The 24,485-nt window shown below is 35.2% G+C and overlaps 1 protein-coding gene across 1 annotated transcript in view; it reads right to left on the reverse strand.

The window, feature by feature from the left end:
* The window catches only part of LOC142348503 (uncharacterized), an 88,825-nt gene that overhangs the window by 9,611 nt on the left and 54,729 nt on the right, over window positions 1-24,485 (reverse strand). Inside the window, exon 9 of the mRNA XM_075399879.1 lies at window positions 806-5,008. Coding sequence (XP_075255994.1) covers window positions 806-5,008 — 4,203 coding nt within the window. The remainder of the gene's footprint in view (window positions 1-805; window positions 5,009-24,485) is intronic.

The following is a 24,485-nucleotide window of genomic DNA, read 5'->3' on the forward strand; positions in this document are numbered from 1 at the left end:
TCTTAGTCTTAGCTAATGGCTTTAAAACAAAGGGATTATACTTTTTAACTTCCCTTGTTTTTTTATATATAAATATGAGTAACTTTAGTAAGTTTAAAACTAATTCTTATTGTGTTGGTGGTAGACATTATAGTGGTACTAATAATATAAGAGGGGTTGTCTCAGCTAAAGGAACTAAGATGTTAAAGGGTAATTGTGTTAAGTGTAGAAGGAATAAGTCAATGATAGTATCTGATGCAACAATAAAAGCAGAAGGATCGAAAGATTTCCTTAAACGTGTTGGTAGAGCAACAGTTAACTTTGGAAAGAAAGTCTCTAATAACCCAGTAAGGGCATTAGAAATAGCAAGTAAAATAGGAAGTGCAGCTGCAAGTAGAAACCCAAGAGCTGCTGTATCAGCTACACCTGATTTATTTAAGTTTGCAACTACTGGTGAAGGTATAAAAGTAGTACAGAAAGGTAGAGGGTTATATTTAGGTACTAAGAAGAGATAATTTAATTATATTAGAGTTTAACTAATAAATTTGTCTCTGACTATGACTATGTCTTTGACTATGTCTTTGACTATGTCTATGACTATGTCTATGACTTGAAAGATCAAGACTAAATTTATCTGCATCGAACTTTCTTTTGTTTCTACTTGAAAGATCAAGACTAAATTTATCTGCATCGAACTTTCTTTTGTTTCTACTGATGAAGCTTTGCGTCCTATTTTTGGCTTCAACAAATAAATTGGTAGTGTACAAATTTGACGCCTGTCATGTGTGAGGAAAAGCTATAAAGCATGAACAAATTTACAGCTTACCGTGTACTTTATCTATATCAGTCTTTGTTTGTTCGTCGAAATCCAGTGAAATTGTTCCAAAGAAACCTTGAAAAAGAAGCTCAAACTTCATGTCATAACTGTACTGGGTCCAGGGCTTTATCACATATTCGTCGAGTTTCACCTGAGGCATTGAGTAGAAAACTACATTTAGATTAACGTTGCTTTGACTACCCGAAAATGTGGTTATTGACATTGTGCATTTATAACCGGGATATCTGTCGGTAACGTTGAAGGCTCCAACGTTAGAAGTAATTGGAATAATCAAGTCCGTGGTCAGAGGGAATGGATCAAAATTTATGTGAATTTCGTCCACCATGCCTTTCGAGTCGTATGAGAACTCAAGGTGGTCAGAAGGCGAGCTCTGGTTGTAACTTGTTATTTCAAACCCAGTTGACCCGATCTCGAAATGAGGTGAAAATGGCCCATTGTAAAAACTTAAAACTTGAAAACGAATTCTATTTCCGCTGTCTGTATCGTTAAACTGGAGATAAAATTGATTTTGGAAAACAATTTGTTGTTCAAACAAAACTGAGTTATCGTCTGGTGGATGGATTTTATAAGCGATTGCATCGCCAGACCCGAGAACTGTGAAAATCATCGACCACATGTTGTCAATACTATTGAGAGTTTGCTGAGAAATGGCAACAGTTCCCGCAGCTACAGCATAGTTTATTACACTAACTTCGGTATAGTCGCCAAAAGTAAGGTTCGCAATGACATCCCAGCGACCACCCGGTGTTAAATCCACAAACTGCCAATTTATTGGCAATGATTCGAAAACAAGCGCTGCTACTTGTTGATCGTCTGGATCTAGTTGTATGGTGACGTTGTCAAAGTCACCTTGGACTTTTACGGATCCGGAAAGGCTTTGAAGAGCGGTTCCGACTGAAAAGGAGGTGATCTTGCTCAGACATAGTCCGTATGTCTCAAAGGTACCGTTTATCATTGCGATAGTTCTCATTTTCAAGGTAAAATAATCATATTCAATAGGCAATGATAGTTCAAACTCATCTGAAACAGTTTGAGTGGTTCGAGAAACAAGATCATCTTTTTGATCATAAATCTCATATTCGATAGTTGCGTTTCCCGGAATTTTGAATGTTTTCACACATAACGAAGCGTAAGGCTTATACATACTCGATATTGCAGCAACGCTTTCGGGATTTGTAATAGCTTCGAACGTTTCCGTCTCAGTGTAATCATCGGCTGTAAGAACGCAAGTAACAGTATACCTCGTGTCCGAACTCAAACCCAAAAACTCGAAGGCTAAGGGTTCCGAATTGAGAACCGTTTGTTGATCTCCTCCCTGGTCTAGCATAAATTGAACAGATATGAAGCTTCCATCCACAGAAAATGTTCCAGAAAATGAGTCAGTTTCTGACTCAATCGAACCTATTGACAGTCTATTAAGACAAATTGGGTCCGTAAAGTCATTTCCCCTTATGAGACCAATAGGAGTAACTTGTAATTGGAAACCAATGAAAGACGAAGAAACTGATAAATTAAAAGTGTTAGCAAAAGATATGGAATTTGAAGGAATGCCTCCGTTTAGGACTACATACTCGATACTAGTTCCAGTGCCTTCAACCGAAAAAGATTTCACGCATGGCCCGTCAATTGTTTGCAATGTTGATAATATCTTAACATCAGCTGGTTTTGTCGCTTCAACACTGTAAGTCGTTTCTGTGAAATCTGTGGTCGATAGAACAATTGTCAGACCGTAATTAGTGTTATAATCCAAGTTAGTAAACTGGTAATATAAAAAATCGCCGGGGTTCAAAGTTATGTCTGGGTTGGTAGCTGGTATCGACACTACGATGGACGTGAAAGATACGCCAGTTGCGACATTCAGAGTTCCGGAGATGCTATCCGGATCCGCAGGATCTGGCGTAACTTGAAGTGAAGTTAAGCAAATATCCGAGGAAGTTATTTCCCCGTCAACGTTTCCAAATGATTGTATTTTCAATACATGATCTGAATATTCTGACCCGAAAACGACATCAAAGCTGTTTTCAAACTCTCGTGTGTTTGAAAAAACAGGTGACCCGCTTTGGTCTTCAATCTTGTAGTCAATTCTAGTTCCTCTGCCCTGAACTGAAAACGACTTTCGGCAACTTCCATCAGTGAATTTTACACTTGAAGTAACTGAAATATCACCTGGCTTCGTAAAGATTTCTCTGCTCAGCTTTTCAATATAACTAGTTGATGTCACAACTAGTTTGACAGTGTACAGTGTATTGGGTGAAAGTGGATCGAAATTGAAACTTAACGCATCGTTTGGGTAGAATTTTTGGTCGGATAAATCCGGTGGTAATATACCAATGCTCAACTCTAGAAAACTTGTGGCAATAGATACAGATCCAGATATCGTAGTGTCTGTAACTTGGTGTGAATCCAGGCTCAAAACTGATAAACAAATTGTGTCCTGTACAACATCCCCCGCAATTCTTCCAATAGTTTGCAATTTTAGAATGTTTCCCAGATTGCTGGCCGCAAATATTAAACTAAAACTATTTTCAAAGCTCCTAGAGTTTTGTTCGATCATACCGAATCCAGGAAGATATATATCGTATTTTATACTATCTCCGGAACCCGATACGGAGAAAGTTTTTGTGCAAACTCCCGCATCGTCCTGTTCGCTGGACAAAGTTACGATAGGAGCCGCTTTTGTTGATTGAGAAATAACTAAAGTTTCTTTCACAGATAAAGTTTGAATGTCACACGTAATCGTGTATAGTTGATTAGGGGAAAGGGAGTTAAACTGAAAATTGAGCTCATCTCCTTGGCTGTAGGAGTGAAGTTGACTGCCTGGATTTAGTTCAATCGTAAGAGAAAAAGACCCCGTAACTCCAGATAAAGATCCGCCGATAGAATTGATTTCAGCAGTAATAGAAGCTAGAACTAACAAAGACAGACAAATAAAATCTTCTAGAATATTCCCGCTTATTAACCCTACGGCGTCAACTTTAATTTTGTTCCCGATATTTCCGGAAGGAATGTTTACGGTGAAACTGTTTTGAAAGGCAACTGTTGTCGAAAACAACTCAACGTCAGTTGATGTGTAATAACCATACACAATGCTTGTTCCAGTTTCGACCACCTGAAAAGATTTCACGCATTCGGTGTCCGGCTTTTGCTCACTCGATATCACGACAATGTCACTGGGTTTAGTGGGAGCGTCTTTGAAAATTGTCTCATTATATTTTCCCAGTTCCATAACGCAGTTTAAAATATACAATGTGTTAGCAGTCAACGAGCAAAATTCAAAATTTGTAAAATTGCCCGGCGGAAAGCTTTGATCTTGATTAGTTGGGTTAATTCCGATGTGGATCGGATAGGACCTCGCTGTCGATATTACAGAACCGGCTATGCAATTAACTTTCGAAGTAAAAATTCCGAAATCGATTTGCGATAGGCATATAACATCATTCAATTCTTTACTTCGCTCATAGCCAATGCTTCGAACTTTCAGGTCATGACCAAAATACTCCATTGGAAAGAAGATCTGAAAATTGTTGTCAAACTGAAGTGACCCGATAAAAACTTCGACTCCACCAGTCGTGTAAATTGTGTACTCAATTATGGACGAATTTCCCAAAGCTTCAAACGTTTTGAGACAACTCTGGTTGGAAAAAAGCGTACTGGAGGTCATTTTAGGGGTTTCGGGTTTGGTTGAAAACTGGAAACTGTCGTTTGTGCTTAAATGTCCGGAATAAACAAAAGTCGACACTATGTAAATTTCGTTAGGCTGCAAAGAGTTGAATAAAAAGTCCATAGAATCATCCGGCGTAAAAGAGAATTCTTGAAAATCGGGCGAGATTGAAATTACAGCGTTGTCAAATTTGTCTTCAATGACCAAAGTACCACTAAATAATTTATCCTGCATGTCAAGGTTTGCAAACCTGGGCGGTTTCGGGGGCGTTGAAAAATGGAGTAGTTTTGAATCTCCGAAAACTTGAAGTAAATATGGTCGTAATCGTAGCATATAAGTCGTTCCGCCTTTGAGGTCTGTGATCTCAGCTTCACCCGATTCTTCAGGGAGATTGGTGTCTGGTTTGTGATGGGGTGACAATATTGCAATGACACCTGTGTTGTCACTTGAGTCAACCTGCCATTTGAACCGAATAGTGAAGTTGGAAAGCTCTACAATCTCACCAACCTCTAGTCTTGGTTCGACATCCTCTGAAACGTAACAGCTCAGATCACTTTGAGAGAGACACTTTGCTCACTGCCATGCGAATTTTATGCTCATTGTTCCTATTATCCAATTTTTTTCAGTGTTAGGAACTATACCAGCCCGAGGATTTTTTAGCTCAGCCAATTGTCCGATCGATATTTTTTTCACATCGTTTCTTCAAAAACCAGATGTACAAAAGGCCTCGAAGAAAACCAATTTATCAATCCCATTGCAATTTTCAATAATGAGAAAGGAAAAGCAATTTAACACTGCAAATTACACAAATGCTCACAAAACTTTTGATTAACTTTAGTTTTCCGATTTTCTAGAGTTCTTTTATATAACTGTTCTGCTAACATGCATTTGAAGCTTTCACATGCAGTTTATTATTATTGCTTCAGGATCAGGTTGCAAAACAGTTTACTTTAATTGTGTGAAAGAACAAAAAAGATAAAAAAAAACTCGAAAAAAATGAAAAATGAATTAAATTTGTCTATATCGCCAGTTGTAATCTTCGTCTCGAACAGCAAGTATCCGCTCAGTGTAGTGGACCACTTTTTCAAGAACCGGCAATAAAAATTTGCACTTGATACCCAAAAAATTGATCAAAACTATTTATAATTGTGCTTAAACATCAACTTATCTTGCAAAAAATATTAAATAAAGACAATGATTAAGTCAATTTGAGTTACAAGACTTCCTGCGCGTGTACAAAAAGTTGATCAAACTTTTTTCTGATGTCTTCAGATAGACTTTATTTCTACCATCTATGGTCATCCATGGCACTATGAACATTTTTGGTCTCGGATATGGTTGCCGAGAAACCATAAACACAAATTCTTGTTAAAATGCTTTCAATACCTCCAGTGCATCCTAAGCAGCCAGTCAAACAGTATTTGTTGTTTTCAGATAGGATTCATTTTTACCATCTATGCTCACCCATGACACTATGAACGTTTATGGTCTTGCATATGGTTGCCAAGAAACCATAGATTTGAAATTTTTTCAAAAGGCATTTGAACAGTTTTTGGTATACGCAACTGTCAAATGGGATGATTTAGTGCATTTTGAGCCCCTATTTCAAATATATGTATGGTCTGGTCTATGGTTGTGACGCCATATATGGCCTGGATATGATTGCTAAGAATTATCTTTGGTCGTCCACCCGGGTTAGTTCGATGAAAAATTTTCAGTCAAAATGTTTCAAATTTCTACTCTAAAATTAACTCACAACTTTTCGTGAAAAATCTACATTTAAATGAAGTTTTCACAAATTAAAGCTAGTTAAGACTTGCAGCAATAAATTGGCTATGGCATCAATCCACTCACTAAGTGTAGAATATATTTATTACGTTTTCCAGATGTAATTTAATCTATTCTATTTTGTCTGGGTATTCCAATCCACAAACTCAATATCCAGATCTCCTGAGCCAGTTGTTAGCTGCACGTTTGTTCTAGATTTCGGTTTTGAGTTCAATAAAAATAACCAAATTTCACTTTACACTTTAAAAGAGTTTAATAAGTTACGTTTTCTTTCCGCACTCTGATTTATTGCTCTCATAGTGCTATATCACTCCTAGAAATATGTTCGTTCCAATTATTAGAAAAATTTGAAACACCAATTAGGTTGCAGAGCTGGGTGTCGCTGATTGTTGTCAATCATTTTTTTTAATTCATTGGTATAATAGTAATGTGTATATGGTGACCTCCGCAACATAGAGCCGCAATACGGTAACCATATACACATTACTCTAATTCACTTTATATATTTACTACTCTATATTCACTTCTTTTATATTTTAAATCTATCATTTCTTGTCTCACTTAGTGCAAACCACTAGTACAGAGTTAAACTGGTAATCAACCGTTATCAGACGGATAGTTCGGGTTCTATCCCCACTGACTCCAGTGGATGTCCCCAGATACTAGTATAAAACTAGTGAGACCGTGTAAAAAGCACGTAAAACCAACTTGCGAAAAACTTGAACAAAAAAACCAGCTTAACTCTTTTATAATTTTTTTTAAATTTTGCTATCATTTTTTAAAAACTAATTATCTGCGAAGCAGCTCAACGAAGTTGTTTTGCAAATTCACTGGTAAAACCTAAATTCACCATTACTATCTCACATACCTTTATCATCAAATGGATCAATAGCTATTTTATCTTGTTCTTTAGTTTCTAAATGATGTTTATCGCTATCAATAGTATAATTAGTTACATATTTAGTTTTACCTTCATATATAGCATTAGTATAATCTTCAATTGTAATCTGTTTTTTAATAGTAGCTTTAGTTATACCTTTTAACTTTTTCTCTTCTTCTCTTTTAACAGTATTGTAACAATATGCTTTAGCTTTAAGGAAACATGCTTCTATAATAGTATCATTGGGTCATTCATCTTTCATCTTACTTAACTCATCATTATGTAAAATATCTTTTATCTTATCCATTTCCTTTTCTATAGTACTATCTAATGGAATATTTATGTTTATAAATATACTATCTGTATCTGTGTAATGATAACTACAATCTAACTCTTTCTCAAAGTAATTATATATAGCTTTATAATTGAATAGTTTAGCTTTTTCTAATATAACAAATCCAATATAATTAAACTTATCTAACTTAACATTACCTCTTGTTTTATGTACAGCTACTAGATCATCATCAAACTCTACAGAATATTTAAAACCAATATTTTCTACTAATTTAATATATCTATCTACATCATTAATTAACTCTACATCTTGTCTATTGTATACATTTTCTATTGTTTTTCCATAGAAGGCATTATTCATTAACTTAAAGAATACATCCCCAAATTTATCACACTTAGCTTTAGCTTCTTTTCTTTTCTGAATATTAAACTCAATATAAGGCTTTAACCACTCACTCTTACTATACTCTAACTTTTGCTTAGTTGTAATATCTTCCAACTTCAAACCACTAGCTAAATACCAATCTAACATCTCACCATCAATTACATAATCGTTTTTATCCGTTAACTTCAACATTAACTTATCATTTGGTTTATATCTCTTCTTTTTTTTCATTTTGATAGTCTGTAAACTGATTAATGTTAGCTTTTGTCTTTTCAGGAAAGAATAGATATTTCTTTGTTTTCTGTTTCAAATCATCATTATACTTTATATCAATGGTATGGATATATCCAATATTAGAGCTAGATCTAGTATATACTGTATCTGCTAAGCCAGTTTCTTGATCTTCACCTACTTTGATCTCACCAGTAGGTAAAGCTTGAACCATAGCAGAAGCATGTAATGGGTTGAAGTCTAAATACTTTAAATAATTCTCTTTACCGGCATACTCAGGATCTATCTGTTTATTCATACATTTTACATGACAATCACCTAATACTGAAGCTAACCCACCTCTAATACCATGTTGTATTGTATCATAAATATTAACTGTATTTTCTTTATAATACTTAAGTCTAACATTAGTATATTTCAACCCACACAACCAGGTTAACCCAGGAGTAGAATATGTGTAACATGGATCTATTTCATAATATTCTAAACACATAGCTCTAAATTTCTCAAATACATCAACTGATAACAATACATCTGTTTTAAGATATAACATCATATAATCCTTTATTGTCTCACAATTAGTATCTTTCCAACAATCAATGCTTGCTTATATTCTTTATCTGTAATACCACTTTGTTTCAACTTAGAATAGAATGCTTCCTTAGGTGGTAATATTGTTTCATCTAGTTTATCTATACTATCAAACCATTCATATGGGAATACACCTTTACGTCTTTCTAAGCCACATTTATTTATTGTTATACTTTCTTCATTTCTCTATGTTTTACTTATAGCATCTAAGCTAAGTGGATGGAAGAACCTAAACATATCTAATGCTATAGCATAACCCATATCAATACTAATATAATTCTCATCAGTTTTAGTTTATACTTTTAGTCTAACTTTCTTTGCTAGTTTAGTTATAAATAGATGATTATCATAATTAGAGGAATTAAATGCATACATTGGTACAAATGTGTTTTTAGCTTGGAGGTTACATTTTTTGTGAGCATAACCTCTGAATTTACCATTTAGATGATCATGATCTCTAACGATGCCTTCACCCAAGTTCTCATTACAATAATAACATCTACTATATAATCGGTGAAACCGCTTCGCGGACGGAGTACTAGTCTCTTCTTTCAATGGAATATTTATACTAAATATATCTTTAAATAATTTATTATAATAATCTACTCTTTCTACAAACCAATCAACTACTTTATCACCACAGTTACATTCATACTTATCTTCTAATATATCAGGATAGTCACTTTTTATATATAAACCACAAGCAATCACAAACCACAAACCACAATATAAACCACAAGCAATCATATGGGGGTGTATCTCCTATTGGTAATTTTATCTCATTACTATATTCTGGTTTTTTATAATTACTAACTCTACTGGGATTATGTGGCGCAGAATGTAGATAAGCAATTAGACACCATAGCAAACACTTATTATCAGTATTATGTATATTAAGTATATATCTAGATGTGAATGGTAACTCAGTATCACATCCACCACTAGGATAAAACCTATGTATATACATTGTCCTTTTAACAAATCGTTGCATACTCCATCCAGATTGATTCATTTCCTGTTCCTGCATTCTTGTCTCTAGTTCCCCATTCATTAAATCCAAGTCATGTGCACCATTATATTGCCTAGTCATTAACCTAAAGGTGAATTCGTTTTCTTCTAACTTATCATTTGTAGGTTTTGTATACTTAACTACATCAAAGGTGTTAAACTTAATATGTGGATGTATGTTATGCAATGACTCCAGTATATTCAAGAAAATAGGATCTTCATAATTACTACTAGTTATTATTATTTGATTATGCTTCATGTTATGATCTAATCCTAACTCACTAACTTTTTCTCTCCACTTCTTATCAACAAGTTTTTTCTGTTTAACATTTTCTTTATGTTCTTCTGATTCATTGTGTTCATTTTTAATGTTATATCTAGTATTACATATATTGCAATATCCTTCAGTTATATCAGTGAAGCTGCTTGGTTGATCTTTAGATATATTATCCTTATCAGTGAAACCACTTCGTGGATTCTTACCCGTAACATTATCTAGATGCATCTTTGTTTTTAAATGTTGGTCAACACTATATTGGCTCAGACTTGTCTTACTTATTACACAATCAAACTTACTCCCATTCTTTACTATTTCCCCAGTAACCAATCTTACATTGTTCCTATGTTTTAATGTTGTTACATGTTTATTATAAGCTTTATTATTATCAAGATACATATCACAATTATCACAATAATTTATTCCTTCTTGAGGATTGGTGTAACCACTTCGTGGATACTGCTCATCTAACTTTTGTTCTAGATCTTTATTAGTAACTTTTATTCCATCCTCATTAGCACTTTCAATAATTTTATTTCTATTATATAATCGCTCATTCCTTTTATGTTCAAGTGATTGAATGTGTCTATTATAAATCTTTCGAGTCATCTCTTCATCACATTCTTCACATCTAATCCTATTTGTTTTAGGCTTTTGAACATAGACAATATCATCAAATGAGTCTAAACCTGAGTCTTTATCTTTATCAAAATCTACATCTTTATCAGAATCTACATCTTTATCTTTATCTTTATCATTATTGTCAAGAAGGATGTTTGAGAATGCGAGTTGTCTAGAGATTTGTGGGTTTATTGTGTTCCTAACTGGGTTCGACCAAACCAGTTGGTTATCTATTTCTGTTGTATTGTGTAAAGGTGAAGATGTGGGTGATCTGTCTAGTTCTTGACTCATAAGAATAATCTGTTCTTATTGTAATAAAACAATGTAGTGCAATAATACTCAATTGGCCACGATGCGACTGTTTTCTATCGCTATAGTTTATCGTCTGCACTTTCTTAATGTGTGATTAACACGTTTCAATGTTTAACAGAACAGGTTGCTGCAAAAGAGCAACTAACACCAATTGGTATATATTTACAAAGACAGTAATTAAATAACATATGCATAGAGTGTTTATAGGTAGATAGTTTAGTACTTGGTTACAAAGTTTCTAGATACTGTAAGCTCCAGTATCACACTTCCCCTTCTCTGGAATGAAACAGTGTTTCACAATGTTTCATTCAGTGCCTCTATGTCAGCTGAGTTGATGTCAGATATTTCGCTTGTTGGGGATAGTGGAGGTGTACAGTATTCCTGTGATGTCGTGCTACTATTGTACGACTTTTGTGATGTGGGCTCGGTTTTTTCAATTGCTTGTTCTTCCGGGCTTGCATCTTTTGTATTATTGTTGTTTTCTGATACCAATTGGTCTTTGTTGTTGTTATTATTTTCCCATTGTATTTCCTTACCGGTTGGTAATGGAGATTCTTTCCTCGTGTCCTTGTTGTTTGTCTCTGTGTTGACTAATTCTTTTGGTGCAGGCAGTATTGAGATAATGTTCGCTTGATCTCTTTCTAATCTGGCTTGTTCTTTTTGTAGGATGGTTGCGATTTCGTGTTGTTCGTTAGTTTTGTTCTCTGTGTCGAGGAATGTCACTTTTGGGTTGTTGAATTTTGCTGTATTGTCGTTTAGTCTCTGTATTTTTTCAACTGTTTTATCGATTTTTGGAGTTGATTTAGTTGATTTGAAGTCGTCGTTGTTGAGTACTTCGTTGTTAGCATTGTTTCTATCGAAATGTACTGGTGGGCTGTTCGGCGATGTGATCATAAATTCTTTCGGGTCGTTTGATGCGAATACAGTTTGGGGTGATTCGTTTTCTACGAATTGGTAAGTGATTGTACTTGGTGATTGTTGTAGTGCATTCGTGTCTACTTGTATAAATGATCTGTTTTGTTCGTGTTCTTGTGTGCTTTGTAGTGCCATCATTTTCGAACGTTGCTTGAATGTTTCTCCTGGGTTGACTTTTGGGGATCGTGGTCGTTTTTTGGAATCGCCCTGTTCTGGCCGATTCTGTTTCTTAGTTGTTGTCGGGCTTTTATTCTTTTGTTGTTGTTTACGCTGGTTTTGGCTTGCTACTTGACGAACTTTAGCTGGGCTCCAGTTGGTTGATTGTGCTCTTTGACGTGTGTTCCTGGGGTTTGTTTGTTGGATTCTGTGTTCGCCAGTTGGTGGGGTCATCTTTGTTACTTTCTGTTGTTTTGCTTCTTCTAAACAAAACTTCTTAATTTTTTCTTGGTTTCTTTTGTATTCACCAACTGTCTTACATGCTACCATATGTATTAGTCTTGGTTTTTGTTGTTCCTGTATTGTTTCTCTGATAGGCTTTTGTTCGTTTACTATAGCAAGATGATTTTTTCTTATTACAGTGTTTTTTCTAAGTGGTGTGTCTATGGTTATTGTGTGTGGTGAGTAGTTAGTGATGGTGCCGTCCTCTATTATGTTCCATTGTGGTGCCAGTGTATTACGAGGTTCTTTTGTTTTTCTTGCCAGTGATTTTCGTGCGACGTTTTTTCGTGTTTTTATGTATTTTGTAGTTTTATCACCTATCGTGAAGTGAATTTCAGATGGATATATCTTACGTGGTGACTTTGTTGTTCTGGGGGTTGATGCTAGCGGTACATTTTCTGAGTCGTCGCTTGAAGTTACTTCTACCAGTTGGTGACTGCCTGTTGGTGTTAGGTTTGTGGATGTAGTCGGTTGAGTCTACTCATCTTTCTTGTCTAAACAGTAGTTTGTTAGATTTTTGTATGAGAGGTTTTTGTGTGATGCTTTTGTTGTGATGTTCGATATTTCAGTGTTTGGTTTTCTTCCGAAGTGTGCTTCAAAAGGTGATAGTTTTGTTGTAGTGTTGGGTATTAATCTGATGTTTTCTATGATATTCGCTAACCTGTTGGTTAGTGTTGTGTTAGACCAGTTTGGGTCTATATCTAATACCGCTAATCTTCTTTTTATTGTTTGGATTAGTCTTTCTACCATACCTGTGCCCCTATGGTCACCAGCTGGTGCTAGTATAAGTTTTATGTTTTTATTTTTGCAAAATATGTCGAATTTTTTTGCTTTAAATGCTTGTGCTTGGTCACATCTGATTGAGCGTGGAATTCCGTGCACTTTACAGTAGCTTTCGAGATATTCTATGGCTGTGTTTGTGTCACAATTGTTGAATATTTCTGCATGTGGGTATCTCGATAGTCTATCTACTGTTACTAAAATATAGTTATTTTGTGTGTTATTTTTAAATGGAATTGGACCTGCAAAGTCCATTTGTATTTCTTCATTGGGTTCTACTAGTGTTGGTAGTGAGCCTAGATTGGTTCTTGCAATTATTGGTTTTAAATTTTTACCTTTTTCAATGCAATGTTTGCAGCTTTGTGCCTGTGCGACGATCTCGCTATGAATGTGTGGATACCATATTAATTTCGCAAGGGCCAACATGCCCGCTTGGCCTGGGTGTTTGCTGTGAACTGTTTGCAGGACCATCGGTTGTAATTTGGCTGGGATAACTAGACGGTTGTCATATAAAAGGCAACCCGATGGTGTAACTGAAAGGTCGCGGTGAATTTTGTAGAATATGGGATTTGTTTTCTTCAGTGAGAGCCAATCTTGTTTTTCTACGAGGTCGATAATTGGACCTAGGTCCTTTTTTGAGTTTTCTGCTATAAATTCCTCGTTAAATACTTTCATAAGATTAAATCTGTAATCGGTTGTTGGTTTGCCATCTATGGCTTTAAGTAATTCTTCGTGATTATCAGGTATGAGGGGAATTAGGCCTTTGCCTTTATTAGATTCGATATCGGTTTGTGTGCTATTGTCACGCACGTTTTTGTTATGAATTTGTATCTCCATTGGAGTTTTAATTTTGTTTGGGCCACGGAATCGTTTGTTTATTGGAATTTCGAATGTGTTTAATTTTGGACGAGCGCGAGTTGTAATTGCGATTAATTTTGGTTTAATTCTTGTTAACAGAGAGTGAGAAAGAAGCGACTTACTTTTAGATTTACTATGGCAAAAAGCGTTTTGTTTTGTGTGTGTGTTTTCTTTAGCATGATTGACGTCATTTCGTTCATTTTGAGTTAAGCTCTCTGATTGGTTTAAATTACCAGTTGGTTTATTTGAACCAAATGACTTTATGCTTTGTTTTAAAAATGCATGCTTCATTTCCTCTATTAGGTTTATTACAAACTTTTCGTCGTCCTCGTTAGTTGATGATGGTGCGCCTGATGGATTTCTACTTAAATAGTCCGCGAAACCCATGTTTTTCCCCGGTATATGTTTTATTGTAAAATTAAATGGAAGTAATCTGTCTACCCATCTTGATAATCTGCTTTGGTATGTCTTGTTACCTCGATTATTTTTAAGTGCTGACAATAGTGCTTGATGGTCCGATTGGAGAGTGAATTTATTTCCATATAAGTAGTATTTAAAATGCTCTAATGCCCAAACTATTGCTAACAGTTCGAGTTCATTTGTGCTGGATCTTTCTTCTAATCTGTTCAGGAACCTACTGGCGTACGCAACTGGTTTCCGAATTTGACCGTGTTTTTGTTCCAGGCATGCGACTAGGCCTTTTTTGCTTGCGTCGCTTTTTATTCTTGTGTCTTTGGTTATGTCAAAGTGTTTATTTTCTGTAATGTTTATTATTTGTTTTTTGATGTTTTCGAATGCTTTTGTGTGTTCATCCTTCCAGTCTAGTTTGTTTTGTGCTTTTGTATTGTTCTTTGATAACAGTGGTCTTAAAGGTTCAGATAATTCTGCTAGTCTTGGTGTGAATTTTATTAGATGATGTATACATCCCATGAATGATCTGAGTTGTTTTAATGTTTTGGATGTTTCCAATTGGTTGATTGATTCGCACTTCTTTTTTGTAGGCGTTATACCAGTTGGTGTTATTTCATAGCCTAACCAAGTTATTTGTTTCTGTGCAAATTCACATTTTTGTAATTTTATTGCTAGGTTTTCTTTGTCCAATTGGTGTAATATTTTGTCAAGTTCTTTTTCGTGATCTGTCAATTGCCCTTTTGTTATTACTAGTATGTCATCTAGAAAGGCAAATTTGTTATGACAGTTTTTAAGTGTTACGTCGATAGTTTTTTGGAATGTTGCTGGCATATCTGTTAATCCATAAAATCCATTTAGGAAACTGTATGTGCCTGTTGCTTTTCCTCCTAATATGTTGAAATTGCAGTGTTTTTGTAGTTGTGGATCTAATGGTACTTGGCTGTAGGCGTATTTCAAATCTATTTTCGAAAAGTAAAATGTTCCTTGTTCTGTGCTCCGTTCAGATATGTAGTTTGCAACTGCGTCTATTAAGTGATCGATGCTTTGCATTTGGTATTTGTTTTTGTGTATTGCGTCGTTTAATTCCTTCGAGTCGAGTGCAATTTTGACGCTTTTGTCCTTTTTAACAGTGATTACTACGGGGCTTATAAAGTATTCATCTGAACATTTTTCCAATCTCTTGATTTGTTTATCTTCAATTAGTTTTTCTAGTTCTTGTTCTACCCTTTCTAATAAGTGAAGTGGAACTCTTCTACCTTTGTGTTGTGTTGGTATAAAACTTTCTTTGAAATTTGATTTTGCCACATGGTTTTTTGAACGTCCTAGTCTTGTGCATAGATGTGGGTACTTTTTGAATATCCATTTTTTTATATTTTGTTCTGTCGCTGTATCTGATACTAAGTTGATTATCTTACCAGTCGGTTTTGTAGCCGTGAGGACTATTCCCAGTTGATGTAGAATATCTCTCCCCATAACTGGTTGTGGTAGATGTTTGACCAACAATATTCTACAGTTATTTGCTGTCCATGCCCCCGATTTAAGTGTGATGTGCAGCACTCCTAGGATCTTTATATCCTGATTGTTGAAACGTTTGTATCTTGATTTCTCGTCGAACAATGTTATTTTGCTTTCTTTGTTTCGTTTTGTGATTTCTTTTGCTTTTGTGTATTCTAAAAATGAGCGGGGTGAACCAGTGTCTGCTAGCCAATCCTCTTCCGTGTTTTTCCCCTTTGTTTTGACCCAACATTCACCTCCAGTTGTTTTGTTAACTGATATGGTGTTTATTTTCTTCACTTCCACAGGTCTTATTGTATTGACTGACGACCAGTCTTCCATTAGTTCCTTTATGTATAAGGCAGCTTCTGGGTCGACAGTTTCTTCTTCTGTTTCTTGTTCTTCCTCGCAAATGTCTTGTTCTTTCACGTGTCTCATTCTTCTCGTTTGTGGCGTTGATTGTTGTTGTTGTGTATTTTTCCTGAAGTCCTGTCTGAACGTTGTGTTTCTTCGTTCTGGCATTGGGGCTTTGCACATTGTTGTAAAGTGACCGATCTTCTTACAAATTTTGCAAGTGAAATTTTGGGCTTTGCACATGTTTAAGTGATTTTTTATAAATGGGTGACCACATTTGTAGCAGGGTTCAATTTTACCAGTTGGTGGAGTTGGTAATATTGGTTGTTGTGGTGGGCGTTGAATGAAGGGTGTTCTTGGTTTTTTTCTAATGTAGGATACCTGAGACCAGTTGGTGCTGCTGGAATGTGCTCGCAAAATTTCCTGCTGGTTTGCCTGACCTCTTTCTCTATTGATTGCAAAGTTAAGTATTTGTTGTGGTGTTCTTACTTCTGATAACAAGTCCATTTGTATTGATGTGTTGTTCATATTTGAAATAAAGAGGTCCTTTACTAGATCTTCCTCTAAATCTTTAAATTTGCATAGTGCTCCTGCTTCCCTTATTCTGCTATAAAATGTCTCGAGTGATTCATGTGATTGTTGCATGGATTTAAAGAATTTAAATCTTTCAAATGTTGTGTTTCTTGGGATAGTGAATGTGATGTTGAGTTCATGTACGAGTTCATGTGTGGTGCATTTTTCTATTTGTGTGTGTGGATTTTTCTGGTGGTATGTTCTTCTCGCTTCCGCTCCAAGTGATAGGTATATCAGGCTTTTTACTTTCGTGTCTGCTTCATCCCACGGTATTCTGTCGACCATTGCTCCTTTTCTCTCTATTGTCTTGCATTCATTTTCAAAATCAACTCTCCTTCTTTCGTTCCTCTGTTCTCTATTTCTTGCCTCGTCTTCTGTCTCTCCTTCAAACTCTTCTTCGTATGTTGGTAGTGTGGGGTAGAATAAGTCTGTGGGTTGTGGTTTCAGTTTTAGTAACTTATCTACTTCAATACTGTCGCGTGCCATTATCGCCATTTTTAGTGTTGAGAACCATTGTCTCCATTCTATTGGTGGTGTTGCGCCGGATTCCCAGAATGGGATTACTCCTAAAGGAGTTTTGGCTGACTGCGCCATGTCAAGAAGGATGTTTGAGAATGCGAGTTGTCTAGAGATTTGTGGGTTTAATGTGTTCCTAACCGGGTTCGACCAAACCAGTTGGTTATCTATTTCTGTTGTATTGTGTAAAGGTGAAGATGTGGGTGATCTGTCTAGTTCTTGACTCATAAGAATAATCTGTTCTTATTGTAATAAAACACTGTAGTGCAATAATACTCAATTGGCCACGATGCGACTGTTTTCTATCGCTTTAGTTTATCGTTTGCACTTTCTTAATGTGTGATTAACACGTTTCAATGTTTAACAGAACAGGTTGCTGCAAAAGAGCAACTAACACCAATTGGTATATATTTACAAAGACAGTAATTAAATAACATATGCATAGAGTGTTTATAGGTAGATAGTTTAGTACTTGGTTACAAAGTTTCTAGATACTGTAAGCTCCAGTATCACAATTATCATAACCTAAATCCTTATTGGTGTAACTACTTCATGGATCTAAATCTGGATAATATTTTGCTTCTGCCTTTCGCAATGACTCACGCATATCTTCTTCTCTTTGTTTTAATTTTGCATCCTGTTTATCATACGACTCCTTTATTTCTTCATTTACACGATTAAACCTTCTGATTGATTCTAAAGATTTTTCTAATTCTATCTTTTGTCTTTCCTTTTCAATGAAACTGCTTCGCAGATAAGTGAAACTGCTTCGCAGATCTACTGGTTTATTTTTATTTTTTAACATTTGGACCGCCATACTAGAAGCACTAGATTGGACTTGTCCATGGGATTGAGCTTGTCCATGGGATTGAGCTTGTACATGAGATTGGACTTGTCCACTTCCAAATTGGACTTGTCCATGAGATTGAGGTCGCTCACTTCCAGATTGAACTTGTCCATGAGATTGAGCTCGCTCACTCGTGGAATGAATGTAACCGGTATAATCTTGTTGATTCATTTTTATATGCCAAATTTTGAAAAAATATTAATTATATAGCTTTTCAATACTATAAAAATGATTAGTACCAAGTGTGATAAATGTAACAATAAGGCTTGGCGTTGGAGTTGTGATAAGTGTCAAAGTAAACCATTCCGATGTTTCATATGCAATGAAATCATAACATATAGAGAAAAACATAATCATATGGTTGTTCATTTTAATAATCCCAATCAATATTTAGTATGCAGAATGTGTAAAGTAAATAAACACATCTCTCAATATAGATTTAAACATTTCTATTGTAGGCTAAGCATATATCTCCATAGATATAGGTTTCATCATACAAAAGAAAGATTCTGAGAACATGCAAAGAAATATAATATCCACGAATTGGTTTCATCAATCAGCGAAGCTGGTTTCCAGATCCACAAAGTGGTTTCATCAATCAGCGAAGCTGGTTTCCAAATCTGCGAAGCAGTTTCACTGATCCACAAAGCTGGTTCCCAGATTGAAGTAAAGCAATAACCAATTATAATAAGTTTGTTAAAGAATTAACAATTAATGATGATAGAAAGTTTATTGAAGCCGCTATTAGATTATATAATGTTTGTGATAATTATTTTTATAAAAATGACTCAACTAGAAACACTTATAAAACTAAACAATCTAGAAAAACAAAACAGAAAGAATAGATTAGAAGATAAATTAAACCAACAAGAATATTTTGGAGAAATAGAAGAGTTATTTGATACTTTAACTAAAACTATCAGTGAAACTGCTTCGCAGATAAATGCAAACAATGAACGCAATCTAGCATTGAATGAAAAAACATTAAGAGCAATAGATTGGCAAAATCAAGAGTTAGATAAACAAACTAAGATGATCGAGCAAGCTGGTTCCCAGTTTAATGAAACTGCTTCGCGGATTGGTGAAACCGCTTCGCAGATTGGTGAAACGTTAAAGGGGACCACAAAGCAAACTCAAGATACAGCACCAGTTTATGTTGATACAAAAACAACCAAATTTCTTCATGACATGGGGGCTCAAACTAATCCTCAATTAAGATTAGAATTCATAGATTTACCTACTAGGAGATATAAGAAGAATGGTGTTGACATAACTCTAGAGCAGGGTGCATTTTTATTAAGGGATAATGTATATGAGTTTTCAGAAGGATTTACTGATTTTTTTACTAAATCAAATATAACATATGATAATATTGAGGAAGATGAAAACAAAATTAAAAGGTTTTTAAAGGATATTGGATATGATTTAGGAAAGGGGGATAAGAAAAGTGCTAGATATAGAGCAATAAAACGTATAATAGGGGCAAAAGATGATGTATATGGTAGGGGATTAAATAGCAACCCAGATCAGGGAACCTGCTTTGCAGATCCAAATAGTTTAGTAGAAAGATTAGAGCTATTAATACTAGAGACAAAAGCTGGTCATGATAGATTACATGATGAAATGCTAGATATACCTAAGCAACTATTATCTATGAATATTATTAATCAAGACCAACTAGATAATTTTGTTTTTAACTATGGTAAATGAGCAAGCTCGAAACCATCAGGGAACCTGCTTCGCAGATGTCTACGTCCATAAAAAATGTGGAAAAACAACAACAACAACAACATCAACAACAACAACAACAACAACAACAACAACTAGCTAAAGAAGTATTCAGTCCTCGAATAACAAAGTTAAGAGGACAAAGAAAAATACCATTATATAAAAATGAAACATGGTCAGCTGATTTAAATGATAAGTCATCTCTAAGTAAATACAATAATAATTGTAAGTTCATATTAACAGTTATAGATATATTCACAAAATATGCATGGGCTATTCCATTAAAAAATAAATCTGGTTTATCTTTAACTAATGGTTTTAAAACAATCCTATCAGAAGGGCGAAAACCAGAAAAGTTATGGGTAGATAGAGGTAGTGAGTTTTACAATAAAACATTTAAATCTTTACTTAAAGAATATGAAACAAAACTATATTCTACTTATAGTGATTTAAAGGCTGTATTCATAGAGAGATTTAATAGAACATTATTACACATAATAAATAAACCTATGTTCATCAATGGCGATGGTAATTGGGTAAATATATTAAATGATGCTGTTGTAACATATAACAATAACATTCACTCAACAATTATTTTGACACCAGTTGATGCTTCCAATAATCCTGATAAAGTTAAATACACTTTTAGTTTTAAGAATATTAAGGGTAAACCTGGCTACGCCCAACTTAAAATTGGTGATTATGTTAGAAATGTAGAGAAACGTAATATATTCTCTAAAGGTTACACTTCTAATTGGAATAGAGAATTGTTTAAAGTGAATGAAGTTCTAAAAACACAACCATCAACATATAAGATAGCAGATATGGATGGAGAAATAATAGAAGGCAAATATTATGAACAGCAACTTTTGAAATCCGAGTTTGATTTTGAATCTAATAATAAGGTTTTGGAATCATTAAATATAGACCTGCGGTCCTAAGTCTAATTATAATTCTAAGTATAAGTCTAATTGTAAGACTAATTATAAGTCTAATTACAAGACTAATTGTGACGGCTGATAATAGTTGCACAATTCACTATATATCGTTACGCATGTTGGTTCGGTGATAATCTCGCAAATCTTCACTTGACTGTATATTTCCTTAGGCTTTTTCAATAACAATTTTAAAGAATCTTCAATTGATTTTCTCGCAAGTCATACAAACTGACTCTCAATCGTGAAAACAACAGTTCTGATTATAAAGGTTATAGCATCTAACATTTACAAAAGTTATTCAAATATTACGCAAATGACATTCGGATAAATATCAAGAATTTAGTTTGGAAATTACTGAATATTAAGTTTAGAATCTGTTCAACTACAATGTTATGTAACTATTACACAATAACTGGTAAGAAAAAGGTTCTTACCTTTTCCATTAAGCTTTAACCACTCACATGAATAATGATATTAATCAAAATAGCTATGAATAGCATTGTTTGTTCAAACAACATTCAAGTTATGCATCAATAGAAACTATGTAATCAAATAATAGCTATTAAATACAACCCAAATCTATGAAACAATTATCAAATAGTATGAAGTACGCTTAATCAACATATAAAAGACTAAAAAACTGTCATTAAGCTCTGATACAAGTAACTGAACAACAAATAATCACAATTTGTGGTAATAATTGATTTAAACAAACAATATATAACCTTTTGATGCGTTTTGACTATATTTACTTAACTAATTACGCTAAAATAAGGTCCTTGAACTATGACCTTGGACATTTTTAGTGACACACATGTATGAATGTATACTTATTTGAACGCTTATTCAATTTAGGGAACAACTATGCACGTGTGAGGTCATGTCGAGTTGAAGGTCATTACCAAATCGACCTAAAAGGGCAGAAAATGACAAAATTAGGGACCATATAGTAAAAACAACATGTGAAATGAAGGTCAAAGCCAAGGTTCGGCGTATGTCCCATTGAACTCAGGTTGCTCTAGTGTGAAAAACAAAGGGGGGGTTTGAGGGTCTCGGACCACTTCCTGGGAAGTTGCAGCACTTCAAAGTTTTACCCCTTTTCGAGGTCACCCACATATCGGGACAAAGTTAAATCATATTGTATTTTTGTTAGCACCAATTGGTAGATCTCAACACAGAATGAAATTTACAGCATCAACAGTTTGGTATCTTAAGGTCATTGGCCTATTATGACATGAACATACAACAAAAAAGCCCTATTTTAGGAAAAAAATCAACATTTCAACCTCTATATGATGATTAACAAGTAGCTCAGCCATTTATATTAAAGAACTAAGCTAGTATTAAATGGATGCAAGTTTTAAACATGTTTTAGTTTTTAATAGTTATATAAAAAAGTCTTTTGACCGCAACATAGCCGGCCCAGTTTTTGGTCAACTCCAAAAACAACTTCACTTGCGGTCACTTTTTACTGCAATTAACTTAACAATTGGTCGCTTGTAACTACCAGTTGTAGTTTTCTCTGTTGCTGCTCGAATAATTTCATCATCACCTTTGAACAGTTCCTCTATTCTGCCCAAAGGAAAGTTGAATGGATGTGTATGCTTATCAATGATCCATACTAAGTCTCCAACCTGCAACTCCTCTGGCTCTTCTTTGGCCCATTTGGTTCTTTGTTGAAGACTGGGTAGATACTCTGACATCCATCTATTCCAAACTGATACTAGGATACTGTTTTGATCACAGAATAGTTTTCTGTAACTCGCTGCTGTTCCAGAAAATAACGCATTTGGCCAATTTACGCTTATTTGACCAATCAAGAAGTGATTTGGTGTCAATGGCTCCAAATCTGCTACATCTCCACCAATGTCTGTGAGTGGACAATTGTTTATTAACTGCTCAACGATACACAATACTGTTCGAAGCTTGTCTTCACTCAAACTTTATTTTCCAAGCACATTATACAACGCTTTCCTGCAAGATCTCACAAGTCTTTCCCATACGCCACCAAAATGAGGTGCAGCCGGAGGATTAAATGACCACTTGATACCTTGCTCGGCTAATGTGTTGGTGATTGTTTCCCTTTGCAACTCCTGGAAAGTCTCTTTGAACTCTCTTGCTGCGCCAACAAAGTTTGTTCCATTATCAGAGATGATTGATTGTGGTTGACCTCTCCTTGCAACGAATCTGTGTACTGCATCAATGCAAGCTGCTGTGTCAAGGCTATCAACCAACTGCAAATGAACAGCACGAACACTCAAGCATGTGAAAAGACAAACCCACTTCTTGACTGTTCGTCTAAACATCTTCACTTCGAACGGTCCAAAATAATCAACACCGCTATTCATAAACGGTCGAACATTGCTCGTCAATCTGTCAGTTGGTAGGTCGCTCATCTGTGGTGTCTTACTGTTTGTAAACAATCGGCACATTACGCAATTATGCTTTACTGCGCGCAATGCATTTTGCATCCCGAAAATCCAAAACTTCTTCTGAACTTCATTTCGAATATACTCGACACCTTTGTGATGAAAGACTTTGTGTTGAAAGTTCAAGTACAATTCTACTGCTCGATGTTTGCTCGGCAGTATGATTGGGTGTTTTGTCTCGAATGACAAATCTGCTTTTCGTAATCTTCCTTTAGCTCTCATGACTCCTTTTGAATCGATAAAAGGCGACAACGAAACTATCTTGCTGTTGGAAGACAACTGTTTACCCGCTTTCAAATCATTAAGCTCTTTCGGGTAACTTTCGCGCTGAACAAGTTTCCAAATTGTTTGCTCTGATTCATCAATTAACTCGTTCACTGTTTTGTCGGACTTGAATAAAGTTAAAATCCAGGCCACTGTTCGTCTCAATCTGTTAAATTGACTGAAACGTTCCCTTGCAATCAAAACTTCTGATTCATCCTTTGAGACGAACACATTTACGTTCATCTCTTGTTCTGCAGGAAGCTGATTATCTTCTTGAAGAACTATTGACTGTCTAAACCAATCTGGTCCATGTATCCAGTTACTGTTTGCTACATCATCAAAACTAAGACCTCTTGTTGCTAGGTCAGCTGGATTCTTAGCACCTGCAACATGATGCCATTCATTTACAGTCGATGAATCCAAAATCTCGGCTACTCGATTAGCAAGAAAGGTTTTTTGCTTTTCATTACTGGATCGAATCCACCGAATAACGGTTGTTGAATCCGACCACATGTAAACTTTGTGAAAATGAATTGAATGCTCTTTCATTATAGAGTCTTTCAGTCGATTCCCAGTTATAGCTGCCATTAGCTCAAGCTTGGGGATCGTGTGATGTTTGACTGGTGCAACTCTTGCTTTTCCCATGATGAAAGAGACTTTTCGATCGGCATTCACCTTTTCAGTCACAACATAAGCAACCGCACAAAAGGCATCTTCAGAAGCATCTCCGAAAACGTGTAACTCGTTCCGTACACTTTCGCTGGATGTTTGATACCATCTAGTGACTTCAAAAGATTCTCCAGCGTTTAGCTCTGCTACGCAATCACTGAATTGGTTGTTTAGATTCTCTTCAATAAAAGAATCCCATTGTTGCCCTCTTGTTTGCCAAATGCCTTTCAAAATGATTCTTCCTCTGATCACAAACGGAGCCAAAAATCCCAGTGGATCAAAAACACTTGAAACAACTGACAACACTTTCCGCTGAGTCCATTGACTCTCTGGTTCAAATTGCAATCCTCTACAGACTTTGAGGGAATCATTGATATTATTCCACTCAAAACCAAGGATTGTTAGG

This window comes from Convolutriloba macropyga, chromosome 10 (genome assembly GCF_964194025.1).
Source record: "Convolutriloba macropyga chromosome 10, txConMacr16.3, whole genome shotgun sequence".
Lineage (NCBI taxonomy): Eukaryota > Metazoa > Xenacoelomorpha > Acoela > Convolutidae > Convolutriloba > Convolutriloba macropyga.